The 24,312-nt window shown below is 43.3% G+C and overlaps 1 protein-coding gene across 2 annotated transcripts in view; it reads right to left on the bottom strand.

Moving 5' to 3' along the window:
* Positions 1-302: 302 nt before the first annotated feature.
* Adamts18 (ADAM metallopeptidase with thrombospondin type 1 motif 18) overlaps positions 303-24,312 on the bottom strand; it is a 133,019-nt gene continuing 109,009 nt past the window's right edge. For both annotated transcript variants that reach the window (XM_057753875.1, XM_057753876.1), the window contains 7 exons: positions 12,558-12,699; positions 11,348-11,474; positions 8,159-8,363; positions 5,178-5,360; positions 3,802-4,005; positions 1,910-2,057; positions 303-418 (listed from right to left, as the gene is read on the bottom strand). In XM_057753875.1, the coding sequence (XP_057609858.1) occupies positions 303-418; positions 1,910-2,057; positions 3,802-4,005; positions 5,178-5,360; positions 8,159-8,363; positions 11,348-11,474; positions 12,558-12,699 (1,125 nt within the window). The remainder of the gene's footprint in view (positions 419-1,909; positions 2,058-3,801; positions 4,006-5,177; positions 5,361-8,158; positions 8,364-11,347; positions 11,475-12,557; positions 12,700-24,312) is intronic.

Genomic DNA, 24,312 nt, shown 5'->3' with positions numbered 1-24,312 from the left:
CACTTGGTCAAAACGAAAACTTGACATATCTCAGTATGATGTGTCTCATCTTCCAAATGGCAGTGCAAATCAAAGGCTTTTTTTTTTTTAAAAAAAAAAAAAAGTTGGATTTGTCAACACTTCTCAATGTCAAGTCCTTTAGAGTACCATGTGCTTCTAGAGGTCGACTCAGGAGGCTGCTGGCTCTCTATCCGTTCTTCAAACCCTGTGGCAGTTCCTCTGTGGTTTGTAGTCTTGATAAAAAAGAGACCTGGAGATTGACAGGTAAGGTCCTGTTCTGAGGAGGGTGAGCGGGCTCTGGATCAGCTCTTCCTTGTGCATGACCTACAGCACTGTTTCCCATAAAACTTGTGGTTGCAGACCCCATGCTGAGGGACCAGGTGGCACCAGTTGAAGAAATCAACACAGGATGGATCATCTGAAAAGAGAGAAAGCATTTCGCATATCAACTAGGACTTTGACCTTCTTTATTAAGATGAGGGCCTATGGAACAGAGACCTAGGCCCACTGCCCCGTCCCTTGGTGTGTTCTGTCCACGACACATTTGGACTTTGCCAGGGCAGGATTTATATGCAAAACGATCTGTCTGTTAGCAAAATTTAAATGGTGGGTCAGTGTTAGAAAAGAAGCCATGTCCAGTAGCTCATCATTGTCTGTATATAGTAGTTAGCATGGACACACAGGTCCTAGGGTGGTACCCTCCCAAAGAACATTTTCCTTTTAGTTACTCTCCTCTCGTCTTTGAGTGCACAATAAAGACCCACAGCTCTCCTGACTCTTGTTTTATCGGCTCCAGCTTGGATTTTCTCCATGACTCACACCTGCCTACAGTTTCCTCAGTCCTGGCTTCTTGTGCCCAGAATTCCCTTTTTCATGCCCTTCCATGTCTCACAGTCATTCCCAGAAATCCCTTTCAGACACTAACCAGTTCCTGTCATGCCTCTTACCCAGAGCCTTCCTTCCCATCTCTCCACAGTCCACGATATAGTGATCGCTGTGGAGGCTGAGGCTTGGGATCTGAAGCCTGACTCCCTGACCTCATCTTCTCTCTTCCCAAACCCAGCCACGCCGCCTTGCTGATCCCTGAAGCACCAGTGAGCTCTGCTACCGTCTTCCCAGTTCACTTCCAGGTAGACGGTCTCTAAAATCCAAGGTTAGTTTCTTTACTCCTCTGTAATACTAATTCTCCTCTGTGTAGAATCTGAGCATTGATTAGAGATGACCCTGTTTCTGCAAACCCTCCAATACAGGCACACAAGATAGCACACTGATGCCCTGAGCACACAGACATGCCAAGTGATGCAGGTGGAATGGTGGGGGAGAGGAAAGTGGTGACTCACCGTACCAAATACTCTCCACCAAAAATTGGGAAAAGGGGACTGAGAGATTAGGCAAGCTCAGAAAATCTGTGATTGGATTAAAGAGGAAAGAAAGCCAGCAGCTTTGTGCTGAAGAAAGACCGAGGGATACTTCCCAGGGCTCACCAGATTACTTTGAAATGATTTGGATTACAGGTGTGTACCACCGTGCATAGTTTCCTATCATTCTGGGAAGAGAACCTAGGGATTCATGCATGCTAGGCAACACTCTACCAACTGAGCCCCATCTCCAGCCTCCAAAGACTTCATCTTAAAAAGAAAGAATGGTGACATGACTCTTTCCCAGGTATAAACGGCTAGAAAATCTTCCTGAATGAAACATTGCCTTCAGATCACGCAAACAACATGGTGCCGGCAGAAAAATGTCTCAGATTTGGCCTTGCACAAGTGTGAGAATGCAGCCCCATGGGTGCTGATGGAACCACAACACCATAGAGTCAAGAAACACATAAGTTGCACAACCAACCATAGCAAGCTGTGGAAGATTTTTCTCAAAACTGGTGAGATTTATGGGACATAGGATCCTTTACCTCTCTTTTCGGGAGCTGGACAGAAGTTTGTATTACAGGCTCTGAGCACTGGAGGCTTCTGATGGAGCAAGCAACTGGAGGAAGGCCGGCCTTGCTGCACACAGTGGACAGATCGGGTCTGCACTCCTCCCCCACAGGTTACTGTGCACTGCCAAGAAGGGAGACAGAAGGGAGTTATACCTGCTCAGCTGGGCAGAGTCTTCTCTGAAGTCACTGGCATCCAACAGAAGGAGGCATGAGATTCACGACCAAGAGGCCTACAGATGTTGCAGTCTGCAGCCAGGTCTAGGCATTCAGTCCAAGTCTACTCAGCCTTGTGTGAGCAGGGGGGTCTATCAGAAAAGTCTTGGGCAAATGCTATTGCACTCGCGAGGGGATCATAAGGAAGTAGGCTCCAGAAGTAGTCTCAAAAACTCAGAAACAATCCAGACATGGCCAAAGATGGAGGACAAGAAGCCAGGCAATCTCGACCAGATGCCAGAGTGGATGTGGGTCATTTAAAACAGGGACCATAAAGGATAACTAACCAAAAATACTTTGGGATGCTGCCTAGCTAGCTTCTGAGGTAGCATGGTACCTAACAGACAAGGAATTTTACTGCCCAATTAAGTAGAATCTAGATTCAAAGTTTCTTTGTGTCCCCCATGACTACATGGAAGATTGGTGGAATTTTAACAAAAGAATGGAAATGCCAGGGGAAAAGGAGACCCTTTAACTGTTTTGCTTTAGAATGGACCACAGAAGGATGAGAACACCATTTCATACAAATATCATTGTATGGCCTGGTATTTGGGAGGAAATAGTAAGTTTTGGCAGAAAGAAGATGCATTTAGGAATATTCCAAACATTCAAATATAGATGTATGATTTCCATCCACTTGCCTGACTCCGAGGGTGCCATTTCCTAATACACAATAAGCACTGAGGTCTACGAGTCAGCTTTTATTGCACAAAAGCAGATGTCTGAAGAGGAAAACATCTGGCTTCCTGACCATTGTTGGCTGGCGTCCAATCATATCCACTCATTCAGATAAAAGTACATGCCTCCTCCATGTGAAAATGCCTTTATATTCATTATGCATAAATGATCAATAATGGGTTTCATAAAGCATAAAAAGAATTTCAAATATTAAATAAAATCACAAATTTTAAGAAGCCTATAGCTGTGTGTGTGTGCATGCATGCACGAGTGTGTGTGTGTCACCATGCCTAGTCAAATAGAAATATTTCATTTCCTTTCATTGGGGATTTGTTTTCAGGTCCTCCCATTTTCAATGTACCTTTCTATATTATACACAGATACTACCAGAGCCTGTGTTTAAGGGTGAGTTGAGCATCTGTTGGGACACCAGTGAGTTCAGCAGTAGCAATGTCCCGGGACCTCTGTATAGCCTTAGGTTCTAATGGAACCAATCAGTGTTCCCAAGAACAAGGTGTCTCTGTCACCTGATGACTGACAGTTTAAGCCTTACCCTTCTCATCCACGAAACTGGGACAATAATGGCTACCACGAGTGTTGGTGAGAGTATGAGACGAGAAAATGCATAAAGAGCATTAATAGAAAGCATGGGCAGAAGTTGGCACAATTTAGTTTTTCTGTGTCCCTCAGGAACATGCTCTGATACAAAGTGATGGTTTCAAGAGTGGCAACAACCAACACGGGCATGATGTCACAGGCTTTCTGTTCAATACTTATTCCAGTTTTCCAGGTCTAAACACTATGTACCAGACTGTATGCAGTACCTGCCCAGGTTCATCTAGAGAGTGGGATGGGTCGACCGATGCCAACTATCCCAACTCGATAGAGTAGGGACAACTATTGATGGACTGAGAACAATGTTAGGGTGGCACATCTCACTTGAACATCTGCTTCCTAAACCTGCATGCACCCACCTGTTGCCATGGTGATGAATACCACCCTGCCACCATGCCGTACACTGGGCAAGCCCTTCTGTTGCAGGTTTCTTCCAGTTCCAGGTTTGGCTTCTTCAAGTTGCGGCATCTCCGCTCTGGGAATGGTATCAGTTTCCCCTGCAAGGTCTTCTCGCTGCATGTCAGTTCTCTCTTCCTCACACCCAAGCCACAGGTAGCAGAACACTAGGAGCCCAGAAAGGAGGGATAAGGGTTCCACAGTCAAATCTGCTGAGCTGTGTGTCCACACAATATCAACCAGTGCAGCAATGAGGTCCCTCTTGTCACAGATGAGGACATCAAAGGCAGGAGATTTGAAGTGATCTTCTCTTCTCTGAATTTCAAAGAGAAATCCCTATTCATCAGGGATGAGGAACCATGGGGATGTGTGAGACACAGGGTACCGGTTTTACTCACTTTGTTAATGCCACATGATTATATTGTAATAGTTCAAGATACTCTTGATTTCTCAACATCCTTCATCCATCTTGTTGAAGGACCAGAGTTGGGGCAATATCGGAGTGACCAGGACTATTTGAGACCTCTCTGAGGAGTGGGGAGTTTGAGTCACGTAATGAAAATGATTGAGGCAGAACCACTTTTGAATGAATAACTAACTGCTTATCTTTAATTTTACCTGTCTCTTTCTTGGTTAGATCTATTCTGACACTGTGTTACACTATAGAGAAAAAGAGAGAAGTCTGAAAAAGAATAGACTGTTTTAAACTACAGTGTAATATATGGGGTTTGGAAGTGAACAAGCATCTGTATAAATATTATAATCTATGATGTTAATGTATGTTCTATGTATGTTAGCTCCATTGTAAAGATGAATAAATGGAGGTAAGCCCAACGTTACCCACACAGTGCATATTAATGGCTGATTGCAAAGAGGTTATTTTTGGGATAATGCCTTTATAAAATGATTGAGAGGAGACGGGAGCATATTGTTGAATTTCATTCATGACATGGGTCAGGCCTTATCACCTAGAACAGAAGTGATTGGAGAAACAGATGTTTGGCCATCAAGCTTATTATGATTAGTGGAAACTCACTGTCAAGTTCACTGGATTTAAATAATCTAGGATCCACACCCCTGCAATTTCCAGAGAGGTTTAAGTGAAAAGAGAAGACCCATTATAAATGTGGGTGCTGCTAGCACATGGGTTAAACTGAATCAAAAGAGAAAGCAAGGGGAACACCGTTTCTCCGTTTCTAACCATGGGACAATGCAGAGAAGCAGCACTGAGGTGACACCTGGCACATGTCGGTACAGAAAGGAGCCATGTGGGTGCGGGCGAGTGAAGGGGCATGTATGAAGAACCCCCCCCCCCCGGCCAGTATGCCCAAACTCATACCTCACTCCATGAAGAGGCAACCCACTGGAGTCGGTTGTTTTTGGGGCATCGTCCCAGCACACAGCCCTCCTGTGACTCAGGTCTGGGGCTACCAGAACACAGGCTCTCTGAGACAGTCTCCGCTGCAGAGTTTTTACAAAGGACCTCACGTCTCCTCACTCCTCGTCCACAGGTCTTGGAACACTTGAGAAGAAGAAAAGGTGCCATTTGCTTCCATTTCAGATGGAATTTGTTTGAGTAAACACCAAACATATTTACACTGATGCATTGACACTTCATCAATACCCTACACATAGCATAATATTTAAAACATTGTGTTCCCTTTCAGTTTTCCCTCTTTATTCCTATAGTATAACACTGTGTTAGGACATATCTAACCAAGAAACAGACAGGTAAAACCAAAGACAGGCAGTTACTTATTCATTTAAAAGTGCTTCTGTCTCAACCGTTTTCATTCCTTGGCTCAAACTCCCCACTCCTCATAAGCTAAAAACGGGATATTTTAGCTTCTGCTTTAAAACATCTGAATACCCTAGTGGTTGTTTTATCCTCAAGCCTGAAGATGAACCATGCTTATCATGAAACAAAGGGTTTTCCAGACACAGGATACATTGTATCAGAACTTGGCTTCCTCTCTCTGCTATAAGCCTCTGTCTAAGGTGGATTACTGTGCCACCATAGGGAGAAAAGCAGAAAATTGTGCACACTAAATATAGATATGAACTACAGTATCAAAAAGAGTGAGATCCTTAACCCCTAAGAACTTTCTTTAGGCATGGTGCTAACACAAGCACCTATCAAACAATTCTGAATAAATTCACACAATCCAAATCTTTACTCTGGGCAAGTTTATTTTTTTCTAAGGCCTTTCTGTTTTGGCTTTCCTGAGAATTCTATGAACTAGAAAAGATGTCAAAGAATCATCCCAGGAACAGCTAAAAGCTTTTCAAAATTTCTTAGAAGACTGACTCCACACAGAGATTGTCTTGAGGGCTGTATCTCCATGTTAGTTTTTGTGGTCTTCTTTTCCTCCCAGAAGGATCAAAGGATGTGGCCACTAGAACTTACATAATAGGCTAGGGCATAGTCCTACTAGGGCTTAGAGGACCACGGTAACTTCTCACTCATCAGTGTCCACAGTCTTAAAGGAGATAATGTCACGATTAGCACATTGTGAACAGCGGGAGCTTTTTAATATATTCAAAGTGATGCACTTTAGGTTGTAAATTGGAGCCTGCATCACACAGCTGCCCATCAACCTTCTGAGTTCATTGCTATCACCCTATTCAAAAGAAATATCTTAGAACTAAGGTCAAGGTAGTTTGCTGCTAAGAAACAAACACAAGCTGGTAAGTTGAGTCTGACACCTAACCTTGGAAACGCACCATGGAACCTTGGGGAGGAACCATGGAACCTTGGGAGCCAACCAAGGAACCTTGGGAGTGAACCACAGAACCTTGGGAGCCAACCAAGGAATCTTGGGAGCAAACCACGGAACCTTGGGAATGAACCATGGAACCTGGGGAATGAACCATGGAACCGATCACCACTCCTTCACATTTAATTCCTGAACGGGTAATAAAAATCTTAATTTTGTTTGCAGTTATTTTTCACAGGAATGCACTGTGTTCATTGATTGCAGAATGAATTGATTTGTTGCTGTGACCTGTGACCCATATCTAAGAGCTGAGTAGTTTGTGGGAACAAATTTTTCTTCCATGTTCATCATGAAAACTACTCAAGACAGATCTGGTCTCTACAATTAAGCCATTTAAAAGGAGAAAAATATTCATAATATTTTCATGTGGAAGTTGGAGTATTTTAAGATGTCTGGACACTCTGTATTACTCACTTCCTTTGGTCCATGCCCATCATATACATGTGGCTCCATCAGGCCTTTGAATTCTCCATTTGCAATTCTCAGTTGCAAAGAAAGATTGCTTCAACATCACATCCTATTTTGACTAACTCCCACTAATATATATTATATTATATATTATATATATGTATATATTATATAAACACTTATATATTTATATACTTGTATATATATTATAAATACAAGTATTTATTACTATGTTCAGTGTATCCCTGCCTACTCCTGAACCCTTATTTCCTAACAAATATAGTCCCAATTTTAGTAAAACCATCCCCTTGTTTCTTCTGGAAATTTGGTAGTGTGTTGTTAAACTTGGAGTCTGAGGGAAAGCATGACAGACATGGGGGCATTGGCCACTAGCTACCATCATGGTACAGGTGATGTACTTTATATTATCCACCCACAGAGGCTAAGATAAGGCTCGAAAGGCAGGAAAATCCTGGTGTTTATCCTGTGTTTTGGGGGGGCTGATGTGCCCTTGGAGGACATTAGCTTCTGTGCTCTGGATGCCAATAGGGCTCATTCTCTTCCAAGATGTCTCTGAGATGAACATACTCCCATAAGAGAGCATCTGATTTACAGGACATTTACGAGTTGTGCACAGCAGGGAGCTCCTATTCTACATGTCATCTGACCTTTTAACAACTGCAAACTTGGTGCCTGGTTCTTTTGTATTCTTTCAGCTTTCTTCCATTACCTTGTTCGTTTTATCCCATTTATTTCTTTATTCTCTATGTGTAGAGGTCAGCAGATAACTCACTAGAGTTGTGTGGGTCCTGGGGCTTGTTCTCAGGTGGTTGGGTCTGGTAGCAAGTGCCTTTACCCATGGAACAATCTCTTATTAGCCAGCACTACATCCCAATCCCTTTCTAGCTGCATTCATAGACTCCCCTAAATGGTCTCCATGCTAATTTCTGGGCCACTAAGGGTCACATAAGAACCATTACAAAGGTACTACTGAAATAACAACTCCCAGGCACCGACTCATTAATTCACTCTGAAGGTACACAGAGCTGAGCCGTTCTCAGGTGGTAAAGTCACCGATATTCCCACCACCTTGGTTTTTCATGCAGATCATGCTTCTAAAGTGGTGCTTTGGTACCTGAGACCAGGGCCCGGGACTCCACTCTGGAGGGCAGGCGTGGCTATTGCACACTTGAACTTGAGTGGGCGTGCTCACTGGGCAGAGAGAATGCAACACGGCTTCCTCCTTCTGGAAGGGCTTCTTCTGCACGCACTGTATCTTCCGGCTCTGCTGGCCCCCGGCACAGGACTTGCTGCATACACTCCATTCACCTGGCAACCAACTTTCAGGGAGACCCAAAATTACTTCCTGTGAAGTCAAAGCTCTGTAGTACCACTTCTCAAGACAAACTGCTCAGGAAAAGCCCCTGGTTTGTTTAATAACCCATCAGGGCAAGCCCCACTAGCTTTTCTTTTATGGAGGTTGAGTTACACATCGATTGGTGGGGGCAGCTGGAAGGAGACATATTTCATCTCCACAAGGTTCTGGCAAAAACACATTCTAGTCTCCTACATGGAAAGAAACATGTTTTTCTTCCTGAGTAATCTAGCCAAGCAAATTTATAGAGCTTTTAACTATGTGTCAGGGACCCAGGCACTGGTGTTGGAAAGATGAATGAAACCACATTCATCCATAAGGCAGCCTATGACACTGAAGCCATGGATATGTGCACTTCCTGGTAAGTACTGTGACATACGCACAGGCTAGGGGAAGAGGGAGCAGCACCGGAGGGCAGGTGTCTATGTAGGAGAGGGACAACGCTCAGAGGAGACCTGCAGAAGCTTCTGAGTGGCAGCTCCCCACGCTCCTACTCTAGTTGGTCTTACCATTCACTGATGGGTCAGAGATCTAGCTAACCTCATGCCGTCTATTTAAAGATCACCAGACATGGTTTTCCAGAACTATCTAAGTCAGGATGCAGGAATACCTATCCAGGGAAACTCTGAGTTCCTTTCAAGAATTACTTCTGACTGACTAAAATTGTATGATGTACAGGTACAGATATAACACTAAAATAAAGAACCGGAAGATACAGCTGCTGGACATTTGACTCACAGCATTGATGGCTACAACCAACCTTGGATACAAATATGCTAAGCACTAATTATTTTAGAAAATAAGACCAAACCAGTAGCTAACTGTGCTTTAGTTAAACATCAAGAATTTCATTGCCCTCTTTAATCTTACCCCCTTCCCCTTCTCTGGCTTCTGCCATAAACTCTGCATGCAAAATTAAAGCCCTTTAGTCTAGAGAATTAACACGAGAGTGCTAGAACTATATGTGAGCTTAAAAATATCACAAAATTCAGAGCATCCTATTTTTTTTCAGTCAGAGACAATGTAGCAAATAATTGCTCAGATTTATATAACTTTTGTATTTTACAAGATCTTAGGAAACATACTTTGAAATTACTAGTTTCACCATTTACCTCCCACCTCCTCAAATTGTGTTTTCTTATCAAATTCAAGTTTCTTTCCTTATGTGACAAAGGTGATGAGCTTGCACGTCTAGTAGAGAGAGCATCTCATGGGCATTTGGGGTGGCACTCTGGCCTTCCATCTCTGATTCCCAGGCTGCCTTTCCCCCTGGCATTACTCTCATCTGCTTCTCTTCCAGGTCTTCCATCTTGTCCTTTATGGACACTTAACATTTTATAGAGCACAGCTTTACATCTCAGTCCTTTTGTGTGTACCCATCATCTCCATTCCCCCTGAAGGGAACGATGGGACCAGGCGCTGCCACCTCCACATTACAAGTCTCTGCTCAGAGCCTGACACGCAGTGAGTCCCCTGACAAGGCTGATGCATGTGGAGGTAGCAGAGTTAGATCTGGTAATCCCTTTGTTCTTAAGGTTCTCAGAGTCGAGAGATCCTGCTTTCTAGTCTGTCCTGGGGGAAGAGCTGTCCTTGAGAGTATCCATTCTCTGAACTGAATTCATGGACACTGAGGAAGGGTCGAGAGCAAAGGGGGGAAGCAGAAGAGCCGGCCCAGGACACCAGCTCCACTCTGCAGCCCCTGCAAGGGGTGTTCTTAACAGAACATCAATCAGTCCTGCCCACGGTCTTCAGGGAAGTCTAGATGTTGTGGGTGACCTCAGCATGCTGAATGGTCTAACCAGGGATAGGAGGAAATCCTGGGATCAGAAACTGTCACCTTGCCCATCAAGTGTGATTCTCTGTGTACACATTAGTAAACATATTATGCCTACTACCTAAAGAATAGATTAGTCCATAAGATTCAAGAACTCTTTCTGTTAATTGCATCCTAAGACCACTGAGGTAATTCTTATAACTGTTTATTTTTTGGAAAAAATAGGAAAATCCACAGAAGCACCCCCCCCATGTCCTATCTCTTTCTTTCTCTTTGTAGTCATGATTCAGTTAGCTTCAGAATCTCAGAGGGAAACTAGACATACAGAATTGGTGGGTATCTAAAACCCCAGACAATTATGAGAAAATAAAAATTAGTTTATACACATAAATATTTTTAGTTCATTTATACACACACATGCACACATGTGTCATGTGGTATGCAACATACCACAAAAGTCAGTACCACTTATTAAAATGATCTGACCGTCACCACTGCTTTATATAAATACATCTGGCTTAAGATAAGTCACCTAAGGGAAGACTCCAGTTGGCCAGGGAGCTGGCTTAGACGCATCTTTCAACAGTGGCATGGCTGAAATGAGGCTGAGAACAAACCCACTGAGTGCCCCAGAGGGATGTCACAACTTGGCTTTCACCTCTCTGGTTTCTGTCTTACTACTGTGCAATTTGCATCTGAGGTTTCACGGTCTGCATGAGCATCATCCTTACATTCCTGGATGACCTATGTACAAGTTAAGCATACAGCCACATTGAAATTTAACTAATATAGGATTGTGTATCATTTAAATAGCTGCTTGATTCCATTCTGGAAAAAGTTAAATGGGGGTGGGGTGGGGTGGGATGGGGTTGTGGCTCTTGCTCAGTGACAGAGCACTTGCTTGGCAAGCATGAGGCCCTAGATTCAAGTTAGGGAGGAGAAAGACACTGCTATATCTCAGGCTTGCACAGCAAGATGTGAGTGTCTAAGGCAAACCCATATTTTTGGGTCCTATAATTCAATTTCAACTGTTTTTTTCCCTATTTTTATAGTAAACGTTGTATTTGTTTTTAAACCCTTCCCATTAGAAGTATGAACGGAACCTTTTCATTGTTGCCTAACTGTGACAGAGATGTAGAAAACATATACAGACAAGGAGACATTTGCGGACTTACTAGGCTGGGCAGGAGAAAGCATTGCATATCTTGGGTTCCGTTGCCGGCTTGTTTCTGACACTGCAGAATGAGGAATTGACTTGAGTGTTTTGATCTCGTAAGCAAATGGCCTTGATGCTTATGTAACCTAGTAAGATGCCAGAGGTTGCACAGTGAGAAACACAGATAACCCATTTGATTTGGTTTCCAAATCTTAGTTTGGGATCGATAAGTGTTCTGGTATCCTATTTAAGACACCAAATCCAAATATTTTTGTGAAAATAATTCTTTTGGACACAAGTTCAACCCACTTGAATTCAAATCATTTATATAGAAGATAATAGACTTTATATTTTAGTAATTTTAATATGTTTTTCATTTCAAGTGGATTCTAGAACCATCAAGTGATAAACACTATTTGAAACAGAGTCCCTATAAAATGAAACATCCCAGGAAGCGTTATCATGAATTGCACAGGTCTAACGGAAAGCACTTGCATCTATAAGCCACTAGTGAGGGGCTGCAGAGATGCCACAGCAGTCAAGAGCACTTGTTGCTCTTGCCTCTAGTCTAGAGGGTCAGGGTTGGATTTCAGCATCCATATAGCAGCTCCTAGACATCTGCAATGTCAGTTCCAGAGAGTTCTTATGCCCTTTTCTGCCTTCTGTAGGCACTGCGCACACGAGGCACACAGGCTAACACATAGGCAAAACAATTGTACATAAAAATAATTAAGCCACTAGGGGATTCTATGTGAAAACCCGGAAGTACTACTTCACAGCAAAGCATCTTATGTTTCTATAACCGTGTGATGCATGCACAGAGAAAAGTTCAACTCTGAATATTCACTCACACCCATTGGCTAGGACCCTGTTTTATGTAAATATTTGTTTCAGCAGAGCTGTATGCTTGATTCGCAGGGTCCAACATTTCCCATCAGAGGCACAAAATGTTTCATAAATTCTCATATTTAGGTCCTCAGACAAGGAATGCCACCTTGTTTTTCAGTTGTTCTTTGCTGTCTATTTATGTGGCTTTCTTTGAAGTAGCATCTGAGACATGATTCAAATATTCCTCTCACTTTAATGATTGGTAGTCAGCCACACTCCTCAGCTCACAGAAGTTTGTTTTCTGGAGACACGGATCTAAACTACATTGGGGTTCCCCGAAGTTCACAGTGTCCTTCTATAGACCGGATAAAACCTGTAAGCAGAGTTAGGAGCCCACTTACCTCCCCCACAGGAGACTGAGCAGTCGGACTGCTCTGTGCGCCAGGTGTGGTGGAACCTCTTGGTGGGCAGCTGAGTTACATTCATGACCTTGGGGAGTGTGTACTTCCAGGCGATCCCCGGATTCTTGCCTTGTGTCAGAATCTGGATAAGGTAGGATAAAATCGGAGAGATCAGTAAACCAACCCCAGACACTGTGGAGATCTTGTTGAACAGTTTAGAGATATTTGCAAGTCATTTTGGTCTTAAAGTCAGGTCATTTCTTATTCCCAAGCATGTCAAATGTTGACATAAAAAGGCTTCCTATGACACTTTAAAGCATTTACCGTGTTAGGATTAAATGGAGTAGACAGATGCTGGGAAATCCAATTTGATGTTTTCTGTAATCATGTAAAACTCAAGATATCACCATCAATAAAGCAAATGAGCCATTAAAATGAATACAAGTGGGCCAACAAGGTGACTCAATGGGTACAGGCACCTATATGCAAGCCTAATGAATGACCTAAATGCAATCCCCAGCAGACGCATGATGGCAGAAGGAGAGAACAGAATCCACAAAGTTATTCTTGGACCTCCACCACCTATGCCCATGTGAGAGCACACACACACACACACACAAAAGGTCATATCATTGGGTCTCAACCTTAAACAAAACACAGGATGAGCCACACACACTAGTGCCCCATAGATAATACACTCAATGTTATGTCTGTCTATACGGGTCATATATGAACTTATAAACCTTCATGACTGAAGCTCAGCACAGAATAAGCACCCTCCCCCCCAATCACAGCAGACCCCAGGCAGCATTCCCTGTCACTTCCTGCATAGTCCCAATGGGATTCCAATAGAATTCTCAAAGGTACTTTACAAATAGAAAGTGTCTATGTATTATGTTTAAGATTGAGTAGACGCAGGACTGGAGAGATGGCTCAACAGTTAAAAACAAATGCCACTTTTGACGAAGACTTTGATTCAGTCCCCAGCATCCTTGTTGGATAGCTCCCAACTGCCTGTAACCACAGCTTCACGGGAAGCAACACCTTCTTCTAGCCTATGCAAGAACCTGTACTCACACATGCGTGCGCGCATGCATGTGCACGCATGCACACACACATACACACACTTAAAACTAAAATAAATTCTAATTGAGTCAATATATATAGTATAAGGGATTCAGCCTAAAAAAGGCTAGGACTCAGGACAAATCTGACCCCATGGAGTGTGAGTCCTGATGAGCAGTGGGGCTATGAGCCTCATTTAGTTCTCATGCGTTATCAACCTTTGCCTATACATTATCTCAGAACATTCCTTCAGTTCACTCTACAAGGCTCTTATTTGTATGAAAAAGAGTGTGTACAAGATCACTTAGAATGAGTAGGTGGCGAATTTAAATAAGTCTGCAAAACAGTGTCCTTTTCTAATGCCAGTCATAGCCTTCTTTTTGATGTGGGCAAACATTCTGGGTGTCCTCTCTTTCAAGCCACCCCCCCTTTTTCTCTCTCAAGCTCAATTCATGAATATAAATAACTGGTTTTCTCGTACCCCATGAGTCTTGTGGAAAATTCTTCACCACCAGAACTGGGCATGTATGCTCCAGAGGCAAAGCCTACAGCCAGTTAAAAATAGGAACCCCTCCTTTCTGTCTGTTGGCATCCAACCCCAATTAAAGCTGGCTGGGTGGCACTGTACCACAAGGCTCTTTTGGATGCTACCACATGGGTTTCGTGTTGCTATTAACTTAAATGCCTCCAGAAGTATTGTGTCTGTCGCCGAAGGGATCATGACCTGAACATCACTTAATGGTATAACCAAGCAAATCCCAAGTCTTCGAGGCAGTCATGTTAACAGATGGGTCTATGTGACCTCCAACTTTTCTGGGAATGAAACTAACACACAACACAATAGAGAGAAGCCTTAGCGTGAGCAAACACTGGATTCTCACCAGTTGCCAATAAAAATGTTCTGCTCACTTTGCTTAGCCTTTCTACTGCTTCTGCTAATTTGCTGGTGTTGATTAAGTAAATCCAGGCAACTCACAGTCAAACTGGAATTGGAAGAGCAGATCTATATTCAGAAACTGTGATGGTTTCATTTCGTCTGCTCGCCACAACCCAGAGTCAGCCAGGAGGAGAGTCTCAGTGAGGGACTGTCTAGACTAGTTGGTCAGTGTGCATCTCTCTCTCTCTTTCTCCTCCCCCACTCTGAATATGTTTGGGAGGGTTGTCTTGAGAGCCTCAATTGATATGGAAGACCCAGCTTAAAAGTGGGGAGCACCATTCCCTGGCTTTGAGTCCTTGACTTTCTAGAAAGCGCTAGCTGAACACTAAGCATGATACATTCATTCTCGACTCTTGACTTGTGGTTGTGACTAGTTGCTTCAGGTTCCTGTCTTGATTTTCCATCAAGGATGGACTGTAATCTTGAACTACGACCTAAAACAAACTCCTTCCCCCTAAGTTGTTTGTTCTTAGGGTACTTATCACAGCAGCATGAATGGAACTAGGACATAGGTGTTTCATCTCACTTGCTCCTTCTCTGAAAGTGGGATGACAAATCTTTACGCTCTTGGTTGCCACTGTCTCCGTGTGACAGACAATTTTGGAGGGGCACATTCTGACCTGAGATTGTAATCCTCCTGCCTCTGCTATTTGAATGCCGGAATTCCAGACGGGTACCACTATGCCTATACTTAATTAATGAAGCATCTTAGTAAGAACCTGAGCCATGTGTCAAAGTGAACAAAGGGGAACTGGAACTTCCTTGAGACTTTCTAATCCTCGTGAAGAGACAAATAAGACATTCCCACCTCCCTCTCCTCAACACTGAATAGGAAACATGAAAAGATACTTAGAAAAGTCAAATATTTGAGCTAAAAGCAAGAGCACTGAATAGAATATTTAAAAGCTATAGGAAATGAATATACCCCCACACTACCCAGACAAGTGGAAAAGAAAAAAAAGAAAGATGAAAAAGGTGTGATGTATTATAATGCATTGAAATTTTTCACAGGAAACATGCACCTCTAAATCAGCAAGTCAAAACTCCCAGATTCTCTGTGCATGTTCTATTAGTTTTACAGACACTAACACAGAAGACACATTCTTCCTGCTTATTCGCGGAACATGTGAATGTGTTTTACACAGGCATTAAGTGAATTAAAAGCACCCCAACTTTAAAGCCTCAAGGCTCAGCCTTGCTGTCTGCATGACTATAAATCCACATGCAGTTATATGAGCAGTCATGTATGTTAGAAGCAAACACATAAACCAGGAGAGGGCTGGCGGAAGACTTTAACATAAGCCCTTAAAAGCCTTTTGAAAGGAGCACCGACCTCTATAGGCAGCAGGGCACAGAACATAAAAGACAAGCACACAGCGGCTGTAAGGCTGTGTGTTTTTTTGCTTCTCAACAGGAAGGCACTCTCTGCGCTGTTCTGTATCTTGTGCAGAGGAGGAGAGGACTGAAGAGGAAACACAGGAGGAATGGCCCCTGTGCTTCAAACAGTCCTCTGGAAATGCCTGTCCATTTTGCCTAGGGTTGTCTCTGAGGGTTTTCCCTATTTTCAAAAACCTGAGTTTGGGGAAGAAATCAATTCCACATTACGGAATCTGTGGTCACAGCGCAAAAGGAAAATCTGAGGTCCCTTGATTTAAATAATTAACGATTTGGCACTTCTTTGGGTCAAATGTAAGCGTCTTTGCGCCCAGGTTTTCTGTTACCTTTCAGGTCCCACGGACGTGAAGCCAGCTTGGCCCAAACGTAATCAATTTAAAAACTTTAAATTTCACACTGATCCTTTGACTCACCACATCTATCTTCATGGAGGGAGATCACATCCCCCAGTTAGGTGATCTTGTCAAGGACACCCAAGTACCTCCATGTGACCACCATAATCCTCTTAACTGCAGAGAGCTACTGTGAAGTCAGGGAACCTTGGAGAGAACTACATAGGCCCACATTCTTTGAATGCTGGGGCAGAGCCTCAGACAATAGCTTCAGACAACAGAAAGCCTGAAAGTGATGTCTGTCATTCACAGCTATTTAAAAACCCTGCTTCGTGACTCTGTGCTAGCAGTAGGCTGACTTTCTCAGCATGGGGTGGGGGTGGGTGACAAGGACACCCTCCCGATCCCACAGGCACCACATCCTGGTGCTGCATCACAGCGATGCCACTCCTGAACTGCCCAGCACAGCGCGGCAGGCTGAACAGCCAAGATGTTAAATGTGCAAATTTGGAAAGACTGCCAGTGATTCAGTCTACTTAACTGGACTTAGTCCAGGGAACTTTCCAGCCAACAGGGATTGGGTCTCTAATTTACAGCTGGCAAGCGACCCCATTAAATACTTCCAGGTCCTTAATAGAACTGTTTAATGTCTACCTTTAACACACAAACCACCTGCCTTCAGACACAGCACTCAGCAGCTTTGACCGCAGGGTGCGCGGTTATAAAATTCACAGCTTCTTAAGCTGGAAAGCCACTGACAAGGCTGGAACCTACCAACTGCCCTCTAAAGTGGGGGGAGTAGCTCCTGCCAGGGACACCCAATGTAATCTTGGGTAGATAACTGGCTCTTTTTTTTTTTAATTTCTGCTTTTTGACTTCTATTAAAATCTACAATTTTCTTCTATAAGTTTTGTTACCGGTTTTGTTATTGAAAAGCCGTGTTTAAAATGTATAAGTTTTCCCAACCTTCTCGTGAAAATCCATGTCGCAGAGGGTTTAAAGACAGGCTTCTGCTCTATACGAGGAAAGATGGTTCTTGTCTTCTACTGTATTTGTGCATTCTTAAGTGTGGGTGTTTGCGAAAGTGACTGCGGAGGCCAGAGTCAAACCTTGGGTGCTGCTCCTCAGGTGCTATCCATCTTGTTCTTCTAGATAGGGGCCTATCACTGCTCTGGAGCTTACCAAGTCAATTAGGATAAATTGGCTGCCCAGTGAGCCTCATCTCTACCTCCCTAGTGCTGTGAGTTCTGTGTGCTGAACCTGGGTCATCACACTTGTGCAGCAAGCATTGTACCGAAGGAACTCTCTCCACAACCCCATAGTGAACTTGGTTGCTTTAAACATAGTGGGAGCAATGCCTTAATACTTCTTGCAGGCCAGGCAAAGTTGAGAAATGTGTTCTTTTCTTTAAGGTTGATATTAAAAAAATATTCAAAGATGTATCAGCCATCAGATTGCAGATGAATATTCTAATATCAGGTACCATAGCTGACAAAGGATGGAATATATGGTATTGTCTAGTTGTAACATGCAACATCATCTCTCAGGATATTATTTCTCATGCTCTGATACAATGTCTAGGATTCCAATAAGAAGTTTTAGCTTGAACAAGTGGCACAGGCCTATAATCCCAGATATTCTGGTGACTGAGACAGACAGGCTGCAAGTTCAAGGCTAGCCAGGGCAACTTATTGAGACCCTGTCCTCAAATTTAAAAGTTTATAAAAGTTAAAAATGTTACAAAAAGGGCTGGAGATACAGTTCAGTGGTAGAACACACTTGTCTAGTATGCATGACAGCATTGGTTTAGTCCTCAGTAAAACATACACATGCACACACACACTACTAAGATTCAATAGCATGTTAAAATGGCTTTTTTCCGCACCTTACACAGTGATGGGCCTTTTGATTCTTGTACCAATGAACTCACTACAGCTGTGCTTATCTGAACAAGACCCATCAGGATCAAACCAGTTAAAAAAATTCCAGCATAAAGGAGCCCCCCATCCCTAGTTAGGGAACTATTACTAGTTGATAACCACGGGAGGGAAGGAGCCACCTTTTGTCAGGACGTGGTCTGGTCACTTGTAGGTAGGTTTCCTATAACCTCACAACCATTTGGATGTGGGTAGCACTAATTGGATTTGGTGGGTTATAAAAAATAAGGAGACACAGGAGACTTGAGGGGAGCTAGAATGGGAGGGGAGTAGAGGCTTGGAAGCTATAGTACATATATGTATGAAATTTTCATAGAAAAATATCCCCCCCCCAAAAAAAAAACTCACAACCCACACTACTGTGCTGAGCTGAAGCTGACAGCTGTGTGTTTTGAGCATGCTCCTCAGTCTGTCTGCTTCAGTTCCCTTTGTGTCTGTTTAAATGTCTCCAACACTGTCTGAGCAACCAAAACAGCAATAGCCTTACAAATCCCTCCTTCCTTGAGAAGACACAAACAGCATCATATGTTGTAGGTCTTGGACAAGGATAGAGCTCCATGACATGATTTTTTTTGTAATTATATGTGGTTTCTGGAACCCCACAGCAGGTTAAAATCCATCTAGGTTTTTGTTTGTTTGTTTGTTTGTTTTGCCTTCTCTTTTTTTGTGTTCTATATCATTACTTAATGCTTGCTGTGTGGCTACTCTACTTTTACCTATAATGACTCATTTTATAGAATACTTTTATCTGATACATTACAGCTATTTTACATAGGAGATTTAGCCAGAATCATCCCAAAGGCAGAAGCTAGATGGAAAGAACATAGCTCATTGATGGTGCTTATCCATACTCATCTCACTGCACAAGGTGTCCACCTGCTCCCTTGCGCTATAGTATCTCCCTTTGCCAGAGAGTGCAGGGGAAGTTATTGATTAGAGTAATTCGTTCTCATTCAAATTCTCTCTCCCTATACCCTTACCTGTCTGTCAGATTCTCCACTGTGTAGCACTTGCTGGCCTGAAACTCACTAGGCAGACCAGGCTGGGCTCCAACTCACAGAGATCAGCTTTCCTTCTGCCTCCCGAACCCTGTGACTGAAAGTGTCTACCACCACCTTCAGCTCATGGTAACTTTGTATACATATCTTTTTTCAGCCTTGAAACTAGCCTGAGGTCAACTTCTTTCTCCCTTGCTGTGGCTAACTCCTGAAGTTGCTGTACGTTTAGCTTCGGATTCCTTTGGCATTCTATCCCATACTAACGGACTTGCAAAGAGTTAAAGGTGCCTTTCTGTGGTCTAACGCTGCTGAGGGGAAGGGGAAACCCTTTCACCTAGAGGAAAGCCTTTTATATTTTCAGCTTTCCTAAAGGAGGAATGCTGCAAGAATCCAAGTGATCAGGTTTCAGTCTTTTAGATGAGCAGCCTGACCACCATGCCATCCTGGACCACTCCATCTGGCAGACAGGGATGACATCACTCCACAAGGAAACATTCCCCGGGAATCCCCCTCCCCATGCAGGACAGCCTGCTAGAGGATGGCTCTTTCTCTGCTGTGTGCCCGGACTTGTGTGTGAGAGAGACACAGAGGTAGATAGCCTGAGGGATGAAGGAGAAAGAATGAGAGGCATGAAGCAGCAAGAACCGCATCCTCAGCCAGACACACTGCTGGGGATGCAGCTCAGTAGGGAGGTGGCTAAGGCACAAAGCCCTGGGCTGGATCCCCAGCACCACAAAGAGTTAATCAGCAAAGGAAAGAATCTGTATTTTAACCCTTACTGCAAAGGCTTCCAAACACTGTCTATTAAGCAAGTCTTTCCCATGGGACTTAAAGATCCAAGTTATTGACCTTCTATAATCTATATCCAAATCCCCAAGTGGGGGAAACATAAGTTTGCATCCATACGCCCAAATCTCAGCAGAGGCAGTTAATGCAAAGACTCACAACTGGTCACAGGGTTGAGGTGATGGTTGAGTGCCCAGCTCTAAATGGGGCATCTTTGTCAACTCCTCCAAGGCTCAGGGGACACTAGAGCAAAGGGCAAAAAGGATGTCAGGGCTGGATACGGGGAAGAGAGCCGTGAAACACTCTCCTCTGGACCTGACATGACTCCTGCTCATGACCTCACAGCAGCCATGATTACTCACAGAAGACCCGCACAAGATTGGGCCCATCAGCATTCCAGCGCGGAGAAGGAAAGGGGACATCTCCCTGAGGAGCCCTGGGTTTTTGATGGTAGCTTGAGGTTGTGACGGAAGCCATTGCTGCAGCAAATAACCCCATATCTGTGCTCATGAAACCAGCTGTAGTTAAACTCAGTGGGACACACACACTCACACACATGCACACACATGCGCGCGCACACACACACAAAGACATACACACAGAGAGACAATAGTAGGAAGTAGGGGTTCTGCGGGTGTGGGAGGGGATAAGAGAGGACAATGAGGTGGGGGATATGATCCAAAGACACCATTAACATATATACATATGGTCAGAGTTCGAGATGAAACCAACATACATACATCTGTCTACTTCAGATAAAACCACATTTCCAAAGAAGCTATGTACAAATTTTGACCCTGATCTCAATTATTTTTTATTTCTATCCCTTTAATATACAATTCTTATATCCCCAGCCACACACACTAAAGTATTTAGGGATGCAGAATTATCACAGGCAAACCCAATCACATAACACCATCAACCACACACAATACCCTCAACACTATTGAAACCCAAGCTCTCTTTAAGCCTTCCAGATAACCGACAAGTTCATAAGTTTAATGAGAGATTTTTCAGCCTTCCTGCCAGACTTACGCTGTAGAGAATGAGTTGAAATGGATGGAAACTGTCTGGTTTCATAAAAATGTATCTGCTGTGATCTCAGAAAGCAGACCACTGCCAAGTCTGTATCGATTTCTTTGGGGGGTTAGGACGTGTGTGTGCGCTCGCGGAACTGGCCTTTGCTCTGAGCAACGCGGAAATGTAAGTTGTTTGTATGTGTCTGCGTCTGTACATGGAAGCAGGAACGTGATGGATGGATTTAAATCATCCCTAAAATTACTGAAGGCTTGAGACAATCCTACAGAGCTTGCATCAGCTCAGCCATGTCCCGTGGCCACTGAGGAAACTATGAAGGAGTGGCACCCACCTGTCTTAAATGGTGAATCCAGACAGTGTCAAGGATGTGGAGAGAGCGCAAGGGTTTAACAGACTGCATTTCAGAACGGACTGGCTTGAGACTTCGTGATACAGTCAAAGTCTGTTTTCCATTTAGTTTAAACTCTGAGTTGCCTATGAAGACATCCTATAAAATTCTGACATATAAAAATAACCAGAAGCAAGAGGTACTTTTATTTGGTGTCAGGCCATGTACTTAATTCTCGGGTTTAACTGACAGCAGCCAATTATTCCCAGGTCGGCATTACTCTTCGTTTTACTGGAAAAGACACAGAGATAAGTGCAAAGATCTGCTGAACCTACCATGCAGGGGAAGCAAGATCATTTCCCTCCTAGTAGTGAGCCTTTTGGGACCTCATTGGTCAATGGCATCTTGTATGTAAATCACTCACCCTCATAGGGGATAACACAGGCGTGTGAGTCCTCAAGGGCATTTCAGGAATCAAGTGTGTGACCGGGGCTGGAGCGATGGCTCAGTGTTTAGGAGTCTCTGCTGGCCATCTGGGCTCCATGATGCTTGGCTTTTACCTCAGGACTCTGGGGTCGGAAGCAAGTGGATTTACGTGCATTGAGACCAGACTGTTCTACCTTGTAAGTTCCAGGCCAGCTAGAGCTGCAAAGAAGACTGGCATTCTATCTTCAGCAACCATGTTGAATACTCTTAACTGCCTGTCCCTCCAGTTCCAGAGGATATGACACCCCTTCTGGCCTCTGCAGGCACCCATACACATGTGCACATACTCCTACATATATTTATACACATAAGCAAATACATTTTTTTAAAAAAGTGCATGAATTTAAATGTCATTCACTGTAATTATTTTACTCCATGGTTCTAAGGCTGGTTCTTAGGGATCATCACATATGGTTATAACATATACTGGGGGATTTGAAGGAGAGTGGGGAAAGTTATATTGCAGGGTTGGAGGGAAGAAAAAGAAGGGATAAACTTAGTAATAAAAGTGTAATATCCAAAACAGAAAACCAACAAGATTTAATATGGAAGGCTATTCTCTCAATACTTCAAAATTTTTCTCCTCATGTTCTAGAATGTTCTAGATGCTAGGTCAGTGGTAGAAGGCTACAAAGAGAAATAAGTCACTGGGTGATGAAGCAGGGTTTCAGGTACTGAAAAGACTTCCTGGACAAACAGGAACCTAGGAAATCTAAGCCATACAATTAATATCACATAGGAATTGCTAAGCCTGATTATCAAGTACCTCCACAGCTGTTTTCTGTCTTGCCCATGGAGTTTTCCAAAGGTATGAGATCCAGTCACCAAAGATTTAATACACACACACACACACACACACGCGTGTGTGTGTATGTATATATATACATATATATGTGTATACACACACACACACACACACATATATATATATATATAAAATGTTTTTTAGCAGCTGATGGTTGCTGAGGGAGAGTCAGTCACTTAGCTTAGAGTACACGCCCATCGGCAGGTTGCCTGTGTCCTCTCAGGAGCAGCACTAATTGGACTGTGAATTAACAACAGAGAAAAGCAAGACATAAAGCTGTGATGAACGTAGGATGGGGGCATCGGGCAAGTAGGCAGGATGTATGTAATGACGGGTAGATCTAATGAAACTTGATTATAGAAATGGATGAAATTGCCGGGCAGTGGTGGCGCACACCTTTAATCCCAGCACTTTGGAGGCAGAGGCAGGCGGATCTCTGTGAGTTCGAGACCAGCCTGGTCTACAAGAGCTAGTTCCAGGACAGGCTCCAAAACCACAGAGAAACTCTGTCTCGAAAAAAATGAAAAAAAAAAAAAAAAGAAATGGATGAAATTTTCAAAGAGTAAATAAAAAGTATTATTTTTGAAAGACATAAAATCCACAGTGGGTGATGATGATGATATGATGATGATGATAGGACACCAAGGGGGGAGGGAAGGGGCGTATTTTTGCTGTGGGATCCAGGAGGAGTGGGAGGGAACATTTGGAATGGAGGATAGGATCAAGATACAGCAGGCATATGTTAGCCACTGTCAAAGAATAAATAAAAATATTTTAGAAGACTTGAGATTATAAAGGTTGGGGAATATAATTTGCATTTTAACCCCTGGTACATCTTAGGTGTCAATAGGTGTTTAATGTTTTTTAAAATCAGACATTAAGAAACAAGTCATGTTGATGATAGTCACGGGAACCAATGCATCCCAAGGTGGTTGAAGATGAGGCATTGCTAGAGTCTTGGCAGGTTATAATGCGGTACACACAAGTGATAAAGCAGGAATGGCCCCATCCTCACGGTGTGGTACTTGGGTGTCTGGCAAACATGGCTTTCTACTGACGTTGTACCCAGAACTTAGAAACATGTAATGGTTTTAATCGGATAGACGAGGAGTTTTGTTCATAGATTTCTTTCTGTGGATGGAACAGCATTTTTCTTTTTGGTATGTTCCCACATTCTGATTTCAGCATCCCACAGGATTGTAAAACATATTCAACATTTTTATAATGGAGTGAACATATTTTTGGCTCCCAGAGTATTCATTTTGGTTCAACTCATCATTATTATGTGGAAAGGAGAGTGAACTTTATTTAACTTCCTTTAAAGAATACTGCCGTGGATCACTTGGACATTAAGATAAAGTCTAGTTTAGGGAAAATATAATTTGTTGCTTATTATAATCTCTCTACATATGTTTGTGTGTGATTGTGTGTGTATGAGATGTATGTGTGTGCAGGTGCACTTATGCTGGAGCCATGACACACACATGGAGGTCAGAGGACAACCACGGGTGTTGTTCCATGCCTTCCACCTAGCTGAGCCAGTCTCATTTGCCCCTGCACACACCAAGGTGGCTGGTGGCTGAGCTTCCAGGAATTCTCCTGCCTCTGCCTCCCAGCTAGCTGCTGGGAGTTAGGTGCTCATTATCTC

This window comes from Chionomys nivalis, chromosome 21 (genome assembly GCF_950005125.1).
Source record: "Chionomys nivalis chromosome 21, mChiNiv1.1, whole genome shotgun sequence".
Taxonomy (NCBI): Eukaryota; Metazoa; Chordata; class Mammalia; order Rodentia; family Cricetidae; genus Chionomys; species Chionomys nivalis.
This window is presented reverse-complemented; position numbering and strand designations above follow the sequence as displayed.